This window comes from Rana temporaria, chromosome 12 (assembly GCF_905171775.1).
Source record: "Rana temporaria chromosome 12, aRanTem1.1, whole genome shotgun sequence".
In the NCBI taxonomy this organism is placed as follows: domain Eukaryota; kingdom Metazoa; phylum Chordata; class Amphibia; order Anura; family Ranidae; genus Rana; species Rana temporaria.
In genome coordinates this window covers 308,849-326,632 of record NC_053500.1, presented here as the reverse complement: position 1 = coordinate 326,632, position 17,784 = coordinate 308,849, and the positions used below count along the sequence as shown (strand labels likewise).

General features: G+C 56.2%; 1 protein-coding gene across 1 annotated transcript in view; it reads right to left on the bottom strand.

Annotated features, from left to right (window-relative positions):
* ERN1 (endoplasmic reticulum to nucleus signaling 1) overlaps positions 1 to 17,784 on the bottom strand; it is a 43,682-nt gene that overhangs the window by 10,010 nt on the left and 15,888 nt on the right. Inside the window, exons 4-15 of the mRNA XM_040331378.1 lie at positions 12,411 to 12,483; positions 11,189 to 11,261; positions 8,493 to 8,615; positions 7,212 to 7,313; positions 6,871 to 7,132; positions 6,702 to 6,780; positions 6,453 to 6,618; positions 4,617 to 4,735; positions 3,514 to 3,708; positions 3,173 to 3,440; positions 2,968 to 3,049; positions 2,665 to 2,854 (exon numbers count right to left, since the gene is read on the bottom strand). Of these exons, the coding sequence (XP_040187312.1) occupies positions 2,665 to 2,854; positions 2,968 to 3,049; positions 3,173 to 3,440; positions 3,514 to 3,708; positions 4,617 to 4,735; positions 6,453 to 6,618; positions 6,702 to 6,780; positions 6,871 to 7,132; positions 7,212 to 7,313; positions 8,493 to 8,615; positions 11,189 to 11,261; positions 12,411 to 12,483 (1,732 nt within the window). The remainder of the gene's footprint in view (positions 1 to 2,664; positions 2,855 to 2,967; positions 3,050 to 3,172; positions 3,441 to 3,513; positions 3,709 to 4,616; positions 4,736 to 6,452; positions 6,619 to 6,701; positions 6,781 to 6,870; positions 7,133 to 7,211; positions 7,314 to 8,492; positions 8,616 to 11,188; positions 11,262 to 12,410; positions 12,484 to 17,784) is intronic.

The following is a 17,784-nucleotide window of genomic DNA, read 5'->3' as shown; positions in this document are numbered from 1 at the left end:
GGAGGAGATGGACAGACATAAGACACACAGCCATTGGAGGAGATGGTGAGGACAGACATAAGACACACAACCATTGGAGGAGATGGACAGACATAAGACACAGCCATTGGAGGAGATGGACAGACACAAGACACACAGCCATTGGAGGAGATGGACAGACATAAGACACACAGCCATTGGAGGAGATGGTGAGGACAGACATGAGACACAAAGCCATTGGAGGAGATGGACAGACATAAGACACACAGCCATTGGAGGAGATGGACAGACATAAGACACACAACCATTGGAGGAGATGGTGAGGACAGACATAAGACACACAACCATTGGAGGAGATGGACAGACATAAGACACAGCCATTGGAGGAGATGGACAGACATAAGACACACAGCCATTGGAGGAGATGGACAGACACAAGACACACAGCCATTGGAGGAGATGGACAGACATAAGACACACAACCATTGGAGGAGATGGACAGACACAAGACACACAACCATTGGAGGAGATGGACAGACATAAGACACACAGCCATTGGGGGAGATGGTGAGGACAGACATAAGACACACAGCCATTGGAGGAGATGGACAGACACAAGACACACAGCCATTGGAGGAGATGGTGAGGACAGACATAAGACACACATCCATTGGGGGAGATGGACAGACATAAGACACACAGCCATTGGAGGAGATGGTGAGGACAGACACAAGACACACAGCCATTGGAGGAGATGGACAGACATAAGACACACAGCCATTGGAGGAGATGGTGAGGACAGACATGAGACACACAGCCATTGGAGGAGATGGTGAGGACAGACATAAGACACACAGCCATTGGAGGAGATGGACAGACATAAGACACACAGCCATTGGAGGAGATGGTGAGGACAGACATAAGACACACAGCCATTGGAGGAGATGGACAGACATAAGACACACAGCCATTGGGGGAGATGGACAGACATAAGACACACAGCCATTGGAGGAGATGGTGAGGACAGACATAAGACACACAGCCATTGGATGAGATGGACAGACATAAGACACACAGCCATTGGGGGAGATGGTGAGGACAGACATAAGACACACAACCATTGGAGGAGATGGACAGACATAAGACACACAGCCATTGGAGGAGATGGACAGACATAAGACACACAGCCATTGGAGGAGATGGACAGACATAAGACACACAGCCATTGGAGGAGATGGACAGACATAAGAGACACAGCCATTGGAGGAGATGGACAGACATAAGAGACACAGCCATTGGAGGAGATGGTGAGGACAGACATAAGACACACAGCCATTGGAGGAGATGGTGAGGACAGACACAAGACACACAGCCATTGGGGGAGATGGTGAGGACAGACATAAGACACACAACCATTGGAGGAGATGGTGAGGACAGACATAAGACACACAACCATTGGAGGAGATGGACAGACATAAGACACAGCCATTGGAGGAGATGGACAGACATAAGACACACAGCCATTGGAGGAGATGGACAGACATAAGACACACAGCCATTGGGGGAGATGGTGAGGACAGACATAAGACACACAGCCATTGGAGGAGATGGACAGACATAAGACACACAACCATTGGAGGAGATGGTGAGGACAGACATAAGACACACAGCCATTGGAGGAGATGGTGAGGACAGACATAAGACACACAGCCATTGGAGGAGATGGACAGACATAAGACACACAGCCATTGGAGGAGATGGACAGACATAAGACACACAGCCATTGGAGGAGATGGACAGACATAAGACACACAGCCATTGGAGGAGATGGTGAGGACAGACATAAGACACACAGCCATTGGAGGAGATGGTGAGGACAGACATAAGACACACAGCCATTGGGGGAGATGGACAGACATAAGACACACAACCATTGGAGGAGATGGTGAGGACAGACATGAGACACACAGCCATTGGAGGAGATGGACAGACATAAGACACACAGCCATTGGAGGAGATGGATAGACATAAGACACACAGCCATTGGGGGAGATGGTGAGGACAGACATAAGAGACACAGCCATTGGAGGAGATGGTGAGGACAGACATAAGACACACAGCCATTGGAGGAGATGGTGAGGACAGACATAAGACACACAGCCATTGGAGGAGATGGTGAGGACAGACATAAGACACACAGCCATTGGAGGAGATGGTGAGGACAGACATAAGACACACAGCCATTGGAGGAGATGGTGAGGACAGACATAAGACACACAACCATTGGAGGAGATGGACAGACATAAGAGACACAGCCATTGGAGGAGATGGACAGACATAAGACACACAACCATTGGAGGAGATGGACAGACATAAGACACACAGCCATTGGAGGAGATGGTGAGGACAGACATAAGACACACAACCATTGGAGGAGATGGACAGACATAAGACACACAGCCATTGGATGAGATGGACAGACATAAGAGACACAGCCATTGGGGGAGATGGACAGACACAAGACACACAACCATTGGAGGAGATGGTGAGGACAGACATAAGACACACAACCATTGGAGGACATGGTGAGGACAGACATAAGACACACAACCATTGGAGGAGATGGACAGACATAAGACACACAGCCATTGGGGGAGATGGACAACCTCTCTGGTGACTACTGACCTCCTGTAGGGTGGCGCCACACAGCTCTATGGCGATATACTGGAACTGGCGGTCTTTCTCTGTACAGAAGTAACGGACGACGTTGGGATTCTCATCAGATTCTCTCAGCAGTTGAACTTCTCGATCCGCAAAACTGAAACACTCGGGCAGGATCCTCTTCACCGCCACATCTCTGTTATCAAAGTGCCCCCTACAGGAGAAGAGAGGTACAATATGAGCGGGTGGGGTGGGGGAGTGAAGGGAATGTACCACTGGGTGGGGGAATCACCGACACACAATGGGAGAGTTGAGTGAAATGGTGACCTGTAGACGATGGTCCCCTCTGCTCCATGACCAAGGACCTCTCGGGGGTTGAAGGAGATCTTGCCCACCATCACATCATCATCTGCACAAGAAGACAGTACAATGTATAAGCAGCCAGGACGTTGGGTATGACGGATAATACCAGAGCCGGTCCACTCAATGACTCTGGTGTGACCATCAGACACACAAAGAAGAGCTCTGTTACCTCCGTCCTCCTGCTCCATGGAGGTGACACTGCCGACCTCGGACACGGACAGATTGGAGTGCAGCGAGTGGTTGGAGGCCTTCGGGGACATGTTGGGGGTGCTATTCGCTGAGCTCTCACACCGCATGCCAGTCATATCCAGATAGTCTCCATCGGTCGTCACCTCGGCGGGCTGGAAAGGGGCGTGCTGAACCTGAAGAAGTTGGATCTTCTCCTCCAGCTGCTTCTGAAACTCCTGGTGCTGCAACTGCTGCTGCTGCTGGACGGTCTGAGGGGCACAGACACATGAATGACTGGGGCGTACCATGGAATGGGGGGGGGGGGGGGAACGTCTCACTTACCTTAGGATATGTGATGACAAAGGCTACCCATCCCGCCAGGAGGAAAGTGCTGAGGATGATGGTGGCCAGGTCCTTCAGCATCGAGTCCACCGGAGCCTCTGGCTTGGGCAGGAATGGCTTCGATATGTCAGAGATTTCCTGAGCGTAGGGCGGGGGCAGCTGTTCTGGGGGGTCCTCCACCATCCCCAACACCTCCTGCCAAATGACACAACACAGGAAGAGAGGGTGAGGGGAACCATTTCTATGAAACACGGGAGGGGACCCATCACAGGGAGGCTCCAGAACAATGCTGGGGGTGGTGGTCTCCGGTACTCACCAGGAGCTTCAGCTGTGACAGGTCCTCTTCATTTACAAGTCATCTAATATTGCAGCCATGATACAGATGGCAGGAAAGTATGTGAACCCTTCCGAATGTCCTCATTGTGGTCTCACCCAAATCCAACAATAAAAGTGTCGCCTGCCTGCGGAGGAGGAATCCCTACCTCTGAACACCGAGTCCCACCACCAGATCGCTCTTCAATTTCCGTACATTCATTGCTAAAAACGTGAAGTCTCAACATTCCCCCCCCCCCCCAACCTTGGAGGTCTCCATATCCCCCTGGAAATCTCCACCCCCCCCCCCCTGGAAGTCGCCAACCCCCCCCCCCCCCCCCCGGAAGTCTCCACATCCCCCCCAACCTTGGAGGTCTCCATATCCCCCTGGAAATCTCCACCCCCCAACCCTAGAAGTCTTCATATCCCCCCCCCCGACCCTGGAAGTCTCCACATCTCCCTCAACCCTGGAAGTCTCAACCTCCCCCCCCCCCCCCCCCCAACCTTGGAGGTCTCCATATCCCCCTGGAAATCTCCACCCCCCCCCCCCCCCAAACCCTAGAAGTCTTCACCCCCCCCACCCCGGAAGTCTCCATATCTTCCTCCAACCCTGGAAGTCTCCACCCCCCCCCGGGTTCTCCTACTTCCTCTGAATGAAGAGAGGTTCTAGTGATGTTCTCCATGAACGTGGTGTGACTTGGAGGGAGAACAGACCTCAGCCAGGAGACCTGTACATGTATACAGACATTGGAACCCCCCCCCCCCCTGTATACACCTCCCCCCCTCCTCACCTCATTGAAGCGTGCTTTGTCCCGGGCGGTCTCTATGACGTTCTCCCCTCCCCGGGGGAGGGTGGATGGGAAGGTGTCCAGGATTTTGGTCGGGGCAGACAGTGGGATTTCATGATGTCCTGCAGAGATATAATTGGAGGGGATGAGATCAGAGTGACGTGTGTGTGTGTGTGTGTGTGTGTAGGGGGGGTGGGGGGGGGGTGTACGTTGGGTACTCGGGTATGAAGAGTCTTCTTTAACCACTTAAGCCCCGGACCATTATACAGGTTAAGGACCTTGCCCCTTTTTGCAAATTCGGCACTGCGTCGCTTTAACTGACAATTGTGCGACGTGGCTCCTAAACAAAATTGGCGTCCTTTTTTCCCCACAAATAGAGATTTCTTTTGGTGGTATTTGATCGCCTCTGCGCTTTTTATTTTTTGCGCTATAAACAAAAATAGAGCGAAAATTTTGAAGAAAATACAATATTTTTTCCTTTTTTCTATAATAAATATCCCCCAAAAATATATATAAAAATTTGTTTTCCTCAGTTTAGGCCGATACGTATTCTTCTACCTATTTTTGGTAAAAAAAAAAAAAAATTTATAGTGTTTACATAATAGGGGATAGTTTTATTGCATTTTTATTTTTTATTTTTTTTTACTATTAACGGCGGCGATCAGCGACTTTTTTTCGTGACTGCGTCATTATGGCGGACACTTCGGACAATTTTGAGAAATTTTTGGGACCATTGCCATTTTCACAGCAAAAAATGCATCTAAATTGCACTGATTACTGTGAAAATGACAGTTGCAGTTTGGGAGATAACCACAAGGGGCGCTGTAGGAGTTAGGGTTCACCTAGTGGTGTGGCTGTAGGAGTGACGTCATCGATTGAGTCTTCCCTATAAAGGGGATCACTCGATCGATGCGCCGCCAACAGTGAAGGACGGGGAAGCCGTGTTTACATACGGCTCTCCCCGTTCTTCAGCTCCGGGGAGCGATCGCGGGTCTCCAGCGGTGATCGGGTCCCAGAGCTTCGGACCGGGTCGCGGGAGCGCGACCTACGGCTGGGTACATGTACAAGACGTACCTGTACGTGGATGTGCCCAGGCGTGCCATTCTGCCGACGTATAGGTGCAGGAGGCGGTCCTTAAAGCGGATGTGCCACAAAAAAAAAATATTAAAAGCTGACAGATACAAATCCTGCAGCCGCTGACTTTAATATTAGGACACTTACCTGTCCTGGAGTCCAGCGCCGTCCGCAGCAGAGGAGGAGCGATCGCTCGTCACTCTGCCGCCCCCCCCCCCATCCTCGGTGAGGGAACCAGGAAGTGAAGCGCTCCGGCTTCACTGCCCGGTTCCCTACAGCACATGCGCGAGATGCGCTGCGCCGCTGATTGGCTCCCGCTGTGCTCTGGGAGCCGAGTGTTCGCAGAGCACAACGCATGGGGGAGGGCGGGAGGTGACGTTCTGCCCGTAGTTTACCTGAAACTGTGTGGCCGGAAGTGGGTGCAAATAGCCGTCTTTAGACAGGTATCTGCACCCCCCTCCCCCCATTTGACACCAGAGGGGGGAGGGTTCCGATCAGCGCGAGTTCCACTTTAGGGTGGAGCTCCGCTTTAAGAAACACATGATAGTAATGGCCAGTGCACTTTACCTATGGCAGCCAATCAGATAAGTGGAATATGAACTCTCACCACACACCTGTGAAGCCTTCTTCTTTGATTGGGGGTTCTCTATGGTTCCTAAGAGCACCCCCAGAACAGTCTGGGCCCCGACACTGCCGGTCACACATTATAAGGAGGGGAAGCTACTAGTAGTACTAGATGTGCCCAGCAGGGGGCAGAGTTCATACCTATTAACAGCCAATGGTTCCTCCAGTAACTCAGCTTGTCTTTCCCTTTCCCCCCAGGGAGAGTCTTCAGATCGGTGCTGGGGGTGAACTCACACTCTCCGTTCTCCTCTATGGTCACCCCATCTCTGGTGGGTCCATCCAGCAGGGGGATGGCTCTTCCTCTGGGCTACAGACAAGACATACAGTCATCCCTACGGCTGGGAGAGCTCTGATTGGTTACTTTGTAAAGTCACACAGAGGAACACTTACCACCACGGTGACCCCTTCATGCACCAGGGAGGACGAGGCGTAGAGGCTGCTGGAATACTTGCCCACATACAGAGTCGGCCTGGAGACAAAACAAGAGACATGTGACCAGTGAGGCTCCGCCCCTTCCTGCGCCCCCCTCCTATCCTGGAACGGGAAGGTTGTCACTCACATCAGTTGACTTTTGGTCTCGGTTTCTTTGGGGAAGGGATACTTCCACTTGGTGATACGGCCCACCTCCCCGGACATGAAGGTGAGATAGCGCAGCGTCTCCACCCCCACGTTGGTGTGTAGAACCTTCCGGAGACCTTCCCTCTGCCAGATGTAGAGCGCCACCACCGGAGAGGCGTAATTCTGGATCCACAGGACGTCCCCCAAATCACTGTCCACCGTCACCACCAGACCGTCCCCATTGGATACAAAGTGCGACATTTCTACAAGAGAGACCCAAATCACAACCCCCTCTATGAAGAGCCCCTCCCCCAAAACCACACAGCTTCAACCGGAGCTTACTGTAATCCGTGCCCTCGTCAGGCAGGGGGGCGGCGTAGTCATAGTAGGTGGCGTTCCAGCGCAGTTCCTTATTCTTCGTGTCATACATGGTGATTGTATACTCTGCAATACAAAACAGCATTCCTCATACCGGGACACAGCCAATCAGCTGCCTCCATACCGGGACACAGCCAATCAGCTGCCTCCATACCGGGACACCCTTCCCCCCCCCCCACAGCCAATCAGCTGCCTCTATACCAGGACACCGGCGCCCCTCCCCCCACACACAGCCAATCAGCTGCCTCCATACCGGGACACCCCCCCCCCCCCACACAGCCAGACACCCCCCCCCCCACACAGCCAATCAGCTGCCTCCATACCGGGACACCCCCCCACACAGCCAATCAGCTGCCTCTATACCGGGACACCGGCGCCCCTCCCCCCACACACAGCCAATCAGCTGCCTCCATACCGGGACACCCCCCCCCACACAGCCAGACACCCCCCCCCCCCACACAGCCAATCAGCTGCCTCCATACCGGGACACCCCCCCACACAGCCAATCAGCTGCCTCCATACCGGGACAACCGCCGCCCCTACCCCCCACACAGCCAATCAGCTGCCTCCATACTGGGACACCCCCCTCCCCCCACACAGCCAATCAGCTGCCTCCATACCGGGACACCCCCCCCCACACAGCCAATCAGCTGCCTCCATACTGGGACACCCCCCCCCCCTCCCCCCACAGCCAATCAGCTGCCTCCATACCGGGACACCCCCCCCACACAGCCAATCAGCTGCCTCCATACCGGGACACCCCCCCACACAGCCAATCAGCTGCCTCCATACCGGGACAACCGCCGCCCCTACCCCCCACACAGCCAATCAGCTGCCTCCATACCGGGACACCGCCAATCAGCTGCCTCCATACTGGGACACCCCCCTCCCCCCACACAGCCAATCAGCTGCCTCCATACCGGGACACCCCCCTCCCCCCCCACACAGCCAATTAGCTGCCTCCATACCGGGACACCCCCCCCCCCACACAGCCAGACACCCCCCCTAAACCTCACACAGCCAATCAGCTGCCTCCATACCTGGAGTGCGATTGGCTGCATTGAGGTACCTACAGGTGGTCTGCCATTTTTTTTTTTAGATCAAAGCTACAAGTCAGGAGGTGGGAGGTCACTGCGGGGGAGGGGAATCCCAATGTCCACATCCTGGGGGGGGGGGTGACCAAACTATGGAGTCATGACATCATCCACTGACGGTGACATCACAGATGGAGATAGATGGACTCACCTGTCCTGCCCAGGTACAGCAGTGTGGTGGACGGACAGACACTCTCTGCGAAGGACGAGGTCAGAGTCTGCCGCTTCTCCCCCGTCACCAGATCAACAACGTACCAAACGTCCTGCTTCTTCCCTGCATGGAGGACAACCACACCCACTTCATGACATCACACAGGAGACCCACCAATGTCTGCATCCAATCACACATCCCATGTCCACACCCACTTCATGACATCACCCAGGAGACCCACCCACCAATGTCTGCATCCAATCACTGATCACACATCCCATGTCCACACCCACTTCATGACATCACACAGGAGACCCACCCACCAATGTCTGCATCCAATCACACATCCCATGTCCACACCCACTTCATGACATCACACAGGAGACCCACCCACCAATGTCTGCATCCAATCACACATCCCATGTCCACACCCACTTCATGACATCACACAGGAGACCCACCAATGTCTGCATCCAATCACACATCCACACCCACTTCATGACATCACCCAGGAGACCCACCCACCAATGTCTGCATCCAATCACACATCCCATGTCCACACCCACTTCATGACATCACCCAGGAGACCCACCCACCAATGTCTGCATCCAATCACATGTCCCATGTCCACACCCACTTCATGACATCACCCAGGAGACCCACCCACCAATGTCTGCATCCAATCACACATCCCATGTCCACACCCACTTCATGACATCACCCAGGAGACCCACCCACCAATGTCTGCATCCAATCACACATCCCATGTCCACACCCACTTCATGACATCACCCAGGAGACCCACCAATGTCTGCATCCAATCACACATCCCATGTCCACACCCACTTCATGACATCACCCAGGAGACCCACCAATGTCTGCATCCAATCACACATCCCATGTCCACACCCACTTCATGACATCACCCAGGAGACCCACCAATGTCTGCATCCAATCACACATCCCATGTCCACACCCACTTCATGACATCACACAGGAGAGCCTCCCACCAATGTCTGCATCCAATCACACATCCCATGTCCACACCCACTTCATGACATCACACAGGAGAGCCTCCCACCAATGTCTGCATCCAATCACACATCCCATGTCCACACCCACTTCATGACATCACCCAGGAGACCCACCAATGTCTGCATCCAATCACACATCCCATGTCCACACCCACTTCATGACATCACCCAGGAGGCCCACCCACCAATGTCTGCATCCAATCACATGTCCCATGTCTACACCCACTTCATGACATCACACAGGAGACCCACCAATGTCTGCATCCAATCACACATCCCATGTCCACACCCACTTCATGACATCACACAGGAGACCCACCCACCAATGTCTGCATCCAATCACTTATCACACATCCCATGTCCACACCCACTTCATGACATCACACAGGAGACCCACCAATGTCTGCATCCAATCACACATCCCATGTCCACACCCACTTCATGACATCACACAGGAGACCCACCAATGTCTGCATCCAATCACACATCCCATGTCCACACCCACTTCATGACATCACACAGGAGACACACCCACCAATGTCTGCATCCAATCACTGATCCCATGTCCACACCCACTTCATGACATCACACAGGAGACCCACCCACCAATGTCTGCATCCAATCACACATCCCATGTCCACACCCACTTCATGACATCACACAGGAGACCCTCCCACCAATGTCTACATCCAATATATGGGGCCGTCCAATCACTGATCACACATATGTGATGACCTCATCCCCATCTGCACCAATCACATTCCTACCTGGTGATGGCCGTGATCTCATTCACATGCTGCATACAATCTGCCCCCATCCTCTCCATATTACAGGAGGACCTCCCACACTGACCGACCGCCCCCCCCCCCACCCCCCCATATACAGTATTCCATCCTCACCATACTGTGTTTCCCCGAAAATAAGACCGGGTCTTATATTAATTCTGGCTAAAAAAAACACACTAGGGCTTATTTTCAGGGGATGTCTTATTTATTTATGGTATGTACAAAAACGTTTCTCCCCCTGTCAGCTCTGGAGTCAGCATTGTGAAATTCTGTAATCCCAAAAATAATTCTTTGTTTAAAGACCTTATAAAATGATGTAATCCGTTCTGTAAAAAGATACAATGTGCAGTGTGTCTCCTTGTGTAACATTATTGTGGAAAATACCTTATTACAGTGTCGCTTGCCGCTCACGTGACCCGCTGGAGCTCTTCTTCCCTACTCCAAATACTGCAGAGGGAGGGGCCAAGATCCCCAATGACGTCAGCCCCACTCTGAGTACTGCAGTGGGGAGGGGCTTAATAAAGTTTTATTGAAAAAAAAAAACAGCTGACATCAGCCAGGAGGAGAGGAGAAGAGCTCCGGCGGGTCACGTGAGCGCCCAGCAGTGCTGTAAATAAGGTATTTTTCACAATAAAGTTACAAAAGGGAGACACACTGCACATTAAATCATCTTTTTACAGAACGGATTACATGTTTTTACAAGGACTTTAACTAGGGCTTATTTTTGGGGTAGGGCTTATATTGCAGCCATCCCAGAAACTCACGCTAGGTCTTATTTTCGGGGTAGGGCTTATTTTCGGAGAAACAGGGTATTATAGAGGGGGCGGTCACAGGAGGACCTCCCACACTGACCGACCGCCCGCCCCCCCTCACTCACCCATATACAGGACTCCATCCGAGCTGCGACATGGAGAGGCCTGGACCAGCTCTGGGATAGTGAAGGGAAGCTTCTGCAAATATACAAAAGGGACAAGATGTGACCCCTCCCAGTGTGACAGCCCCTCCCCTCCCAGTGTGACCGCCCCTCCCATTACCATGACACCCCCTCCCAGTGTGACAGCCCCTCCCATTACCATGACACCCCCTCCCCTCCCAGTGTGACAGTCCCTCCCATTACCATGACACCCCCTAACCTCCCAGTGTGAAAGCCCCTCCCATTACCATGACACCCCCTCCCCTCCCAGTGTGACAGCCCCTCCCATTACCATGACACCCCCTCCCCTCCCAGTGTGAAAGCCCCTCCCATTACCATGACACCCCCTCCCAGTGTGACAGCCCCTCCCATTACCATGAAACCCCCTCCACTCCCAGTGTGAAAGCCCCTCCCATTACCATGACCCCCCCCCCCAGTGTGACAGCCCCTCCCATTACGACACCCCCTCCCAGTGTGAAAGCCCCTCCCATTACCATGACACCCCTCCCCTCCCAGTGTGACAGCCCCTCCCATTACCATGACACCCCCTCCCCTCCCAGTGTGAAAGCCCCTCCCATTACCATGACACCCCCTCCCCTCCCAGTGTGACAGCCCCTCCCATTACCATGACACCCCCTCCCAGTGTGACAGCCCCTCCCATTACCATGAAACCCCCTCCCCTCCTGGTGGGACAGCCCCTCCCATTACCATGACACCCCCTCCCCTCCCAGTGTGACAGCTCCTCCCATTACCCTAACACCGGCCCACCCCCTCCCCTCCCAGTGTGACAGCCCCTCCCATTACCATGACACCCCCTCCCAGTGCGACAGCTCCTCCCATTACCCCCCTCCCCTTCCAGTGTGACAGCTCCTCCCATTACCCTGACACCGGCCCACCCCCTCCCCTCCCAGTGTGACACCCCCTCCCATTACCATGACAGCTCCTCCCTTTACCCTGACACCAGCCCACCCCCTCCCCTCCCAGTGTAACAGCTCTTCCCATTACCCTGACACCCCCCCCCCCTCATGTGACAGCCCCTCCCATGACACCCGCTCCCCTCCCAGTGTGACAGCCCCTCCCATTACCCTGCCACTGGCCCACCCCCTCCCCCCATGTGACAGCCCCTCCCCTTACCCTGATCACCACCTCTACATTATGTAACCCCCCCCCTCCCGCAGAAACTTACCGTCAGCCCCTCGCTGTGCTTACTGCCCAGGGTGTAGAGACTTCCATCATTGGGATCAGGAAGGAAGGCCGGCCTGGAGAGGAGAGAGACGTCAGACATGACGCTACACGGGGGAGGGGCACACAGAGACGTCAGACATGACGCTACACGGGGGAGGGGCACACAGAGACCAGACATGACGCTACACGGGGGAGGGGCACACACAGAGACCAGACATGACGCTACACGGGGGAGGGGCACACAGAGATCAGACATGACGCTACACGGGGGAGGGGCACACAGAGATCAGACATGACGCTACACGGGGGAGGGGCCCACAGAGACCAGACATGACGCTACACGGGGGAGGGGCACACAGAGACCAGACATGACGCTACACGGGGGAGGGGCACACAGAGATCAGACATGACGCTACACGGGGGAGGGGCAACACAGAGACCAGACATGACGCTACACGGGGGAGGGGCACACAGAGACCAGACATGACGCTACACGGGGGAGGGGCACACAGAGATCAGACATGACGCTACACGGGGGAGGGGCAACACAGAGACCAGACATGACGCTACACGGGGGAGGGGCACACAGAGACCAGACATGACGCTACACGGGGGAGGGGCAACACAGAGACCAGACATGACGCTACACGGGGGAGGGGCAACACAGAGACCAGACATGACGCTACACGGGGGAGGGGCAACACAGAGACCAGACATGACGCTACACGGGGGAGGGGCACACAGAGACCAGACATGACGCTACACGGGGGAGGGGCACACAGAGATCAGACATGACGCTACTCGGGGGAGGGGCACACAGAGATCAGACATGACGCTACACGGGGGAGGGGCACACAGAGATCAGACATGACGCTACACGGGGGAGGGGCAACACAGAGATCAGACATGACGCTACACGGGGGAGGGGCACACAGAGATCAGACATGACGCTACACGGGGGAGGGGCACACAGAGACCAGACATGACGCTACACGGGGGAGGGGCACACAGAGATCAGACATGACGCTACACGGGGGAGGGGCACAGAGACCAGACATGACGCTACACGGGGGAGGGGCACACAGAGATCAGACATGACGCTACACGGGGGAGGGGCACAGAGACCAGACATGACGCTACACGGGGGAGGGGCACACAGAGATCAGACATGACGCTACACAGGGGAGGGGCACAGAGAGACCAGACATGACGCTACACGGGGGAGGGGCCCACAGAGATCAGACATGACGCTACACGGGGGAGGGGCACACAGAGATCAGACATGACGCTACACGGGGGAGGGGCACACAGAGACCAGACATGACGCTACACGGGGGAGGGGCACACAGAGATCAGACATGACGCTACACGGGGGAGGGGCACAGAGACCAGACATGACGCTACACGGGGGAGGGGCACACAGAGACCAGACATGACGCTACACGGGGGAGGGGCAACACAGAGATCAGACATGATGCTACACGGGGGAGGGGCACACAGAGATCAGACATGACGCTACACGGGGGAGGGGCCCACAGAGACCAGACATGACGCTACACGGGGGAGGGGCACACAGAGATCAGACATGACGCTACACGGGGGAGGGGCCACAGAGACCAGACATGACGCTACACGGGGGAGGGGCAACAGAGATCAGACATGACGCTACACGGGGGAGGGGCACACAGAGACCAGACATGACGCTACACGGGGGAGGGGCAACACAGAGACCAGACATGACGCTACACGGGGGAGGGGCACACAGAGATCAGACATGACGCTACACGGGGGAGGGGCAACACAGAGACCAGACATGACGCTACACGGGGGAGGGGCAACACAGAGACCAGACATGACGCTACACGGGGGAGGGGCACACAGAGATCAGACATGACGCTACACGGGGGAGGGGCACAGAGACCAGACATGACGCTACACGGGGGAGGGGCCCACAGAGATCAGACATGACGCTACACGGGGGAGGGGCAACACAGAGACCAGACATGACGCTACACGGGGGAGGGGCACACAGAGACCAGACATGACGCTACACGGGGGAGGGGCAACACAGAGACCAGACATGACGCTACACGGGGGAGGGGCCCACAGAGACCAGACATGACGCTACACGGGGGAGGGGCACACAGAGATCAGACATGACGCTACACGGGGGAGGGGCAACACAGAGACCAGACATGACGCTACACGGGGGAGGGGCACACAGAGACCAGACATGACGCTACACGGGGGAGGGGCACACAGAGATCAGACATGACGCTACACGGGGGAGGGGCAACACAGAGACCAGACATGACGCTACACGGGGGAGGGGCACACAGAGATCAGACATGACGCTACACGGGGGAGGGGCACAGAGACCAGACATGACGCTACACGGGGGAGGGGCACACAGAGATCAGACATGACGCTACACGGGGGAGGGGCACACAGAGACCAGACATGACGCTACACGGGGGAGGGGCACACAGAGACCAGACATGACGCTACACGGGGGAGGGGCACAGAGACCAGACATGACGCTACACGGGGGAGGGGCCCACAGAGACCAGACATGACGCTACACGGGGGAGGGGCACAGAGACCAGACATGACGCTACACGGGGGAGGGGCAACACAGAGACCAGACATGACGCTACACGGGGGAGGGGCAACACAGAGATCAGACATGACGCTACACGGGGGAGGGGCACAGAGATCAGACATGACGCTACACGGGGGAGGGGCACACAGAGACCAGACATGACGCTACACGGGGGAGGGGCACACAGAGACCAGACATGACGCTACACGGGAGAGGGGCACACAGAGACCAGACATGACGCTACACAGGGGAGGGGCACACAGAGACCAGACATGACGCTACACGGGGGAGGGGCACACAGAGACCAGACATGACGCTACACGGGGGAGGGGCACACAGAGACCAGACATGACGCTACACGGGGGAGGGGCCCACAGAGACCAGACATGACGCTACACGGGGGAGGGGCCCACAGAGATCAGACATGACGCTACACGGGGGAGGGGCACACAGAGATCAGACATGACGCTACACGGGGGAGGGGCCCACAGAGATCAGACATGACGCTACACGGGGGAGGGGCACACAGAGATCAGACATGACGCTACACGGGGGAGGGGCACACAGAGACCAGACATGACGCTACACGGGGGAGGGGCACACAGAGACCAGACATGACGCTACACGGGGGAGGGGCACAGAGACCAGACATGACGCTACACGGGGGAGGGGCACACAGAGACCAGACATGACGCTACACGGGGGAGGGGCACACAGAGACCAGACATGACGCTACACGGGGGAGGGGCCCACAGAGACCAGACATGACGCTACACGGGGGAGGGGCACACAGAGATCAGACATGACGCTACACGGGGGAGGGGCACACAGAGACCAGACATGACGCTACACGGGGGAGGGGCACACAGAGACCAGACATGACGCTACACGGGGGAGGGGCACACAGAGACCAGACATGACGCTACACGGGGGAGGGGCACACAGAGACCAGACATGACGCTACACGGGGGAGGGGCACACAGAGATCAGACATGACGCTACACGGGGGAGGGGCACACAGAGATCAGACATGACGCTACACGGGGGAGGGGCACACAGAGATCAGACATGACGCTACACGGGGGAGGGGCACACAGAGACCAGACATGACGCTACACGGGGGAGGGGCACACAGAGATCAGACATGACGCTACACGGGGGAGGGGCACACAGAGACCAGACATGACGCTACACGGGGGAGGGGCACACAGAGACCAGACATGACGCTACACGGGGGAGGGGCACACAGAGATCAGACATGACGCTACACGGGGGAGGGGCACAGAGACCAGACATGACGCTACACGGGGGAGGGGCACACAGAGATCAGACATGACGCTACACGGGGGAGGGGCACAGAGACCAGACATGACGCTACACGGGGGAGGGGCACACAGAGACCAGACATGACGCTACACGGGGGAGGGGCACACAGAGATCAGACATGACGCTACACGGGGGAGGGGCAACACAGAGACCAGACATGACGCTACACGGGGGAGGGGCACACAGAGACCAGACATGACGCTACACGGGGGAGGGGCACACAGAGATCAGACATGACGCTACACGGGGGAGGGGCACAGAGAGACCAGACATGACGCTACACGGGGGAGGGGCACACAGAGATCAGACATGACGCTACACGGGGGAGGGGCACAGAGAGACCAGACATGACGCTACACGGGGGAGGGGCACACAGAGACCAGACATGACGCTACACGGGGGAGGGGCACACAGAGACCAGACATGACGCTACACGGGGGAGGGGCACACAGAGACCAGACATGACGCTACACGGGGGAGGGGCCCACAGAGATCAGACATGACGCTACACGGGGGAGGGGCACACAGAGATCAGACATGACGCTACACGGGGGAGGGGCACACAGAGATCAGACATGACGCTACACGGGGGAGGGGCACACAGAGATCAGACATGACGCTACACGGGGGAGGGGCACACAGAGACCAGACATGACGCTACACGGGGGAGGGGCACAGAGACCAGACATGACGCTACACGGGGGAGGGGCACACAGAGATCAGACATGACGCTACACGGGGGAGGGGCACACAGAGACCAGACATGACGCTACACGGGGGAGGGGCACAGAGACCAGACATGACGCTACACGGGGGAGGGGCACACAGAGACCAGACATGACGCTACACGGGGGAGGGGCACACAGAGATCAGACATGACGCTACACGGGGGAGGGGCACAGAGACCAGACATGACGCTACACGGGGGAGGGGCCCACAGAGACCAGACATGACGCTACACGGGGGAGGGGCAACACAGAGACCAGACATGACGCTACACGGGGGAGGGGCACACAGAGACCAGACATGACGCTACACGGGGGAGGGGCAACACAGAGACCAGACATGACGCTACACGGGGGAGGGGCACACAGAGACCAGACATGACGCTACACGGGGGAGGGGCACAGAGAGACCAGACATGACGCTACACGGGGGAGGGGCACACAGAGATCAGACATGACGCTACACGGGGGAGGGGCACAGAGACCAGACATGACGCTACACGGGGGAGGGGCACACAGAGACCAGACATGACGCTACACGGGGGAGGGGCAACACAGAGACCAGACATGACGCTACACGGGGGAGGGGCACACAGAGACCAGACATGACGCTACACGGGGGAGGGGCACACAGAGACCAGACATGACGCTACACGGGGGAGGGGCACACAGAGACCAGACATGACGCTACACGGGGGAGGGGCACACAGAGATCAGACATG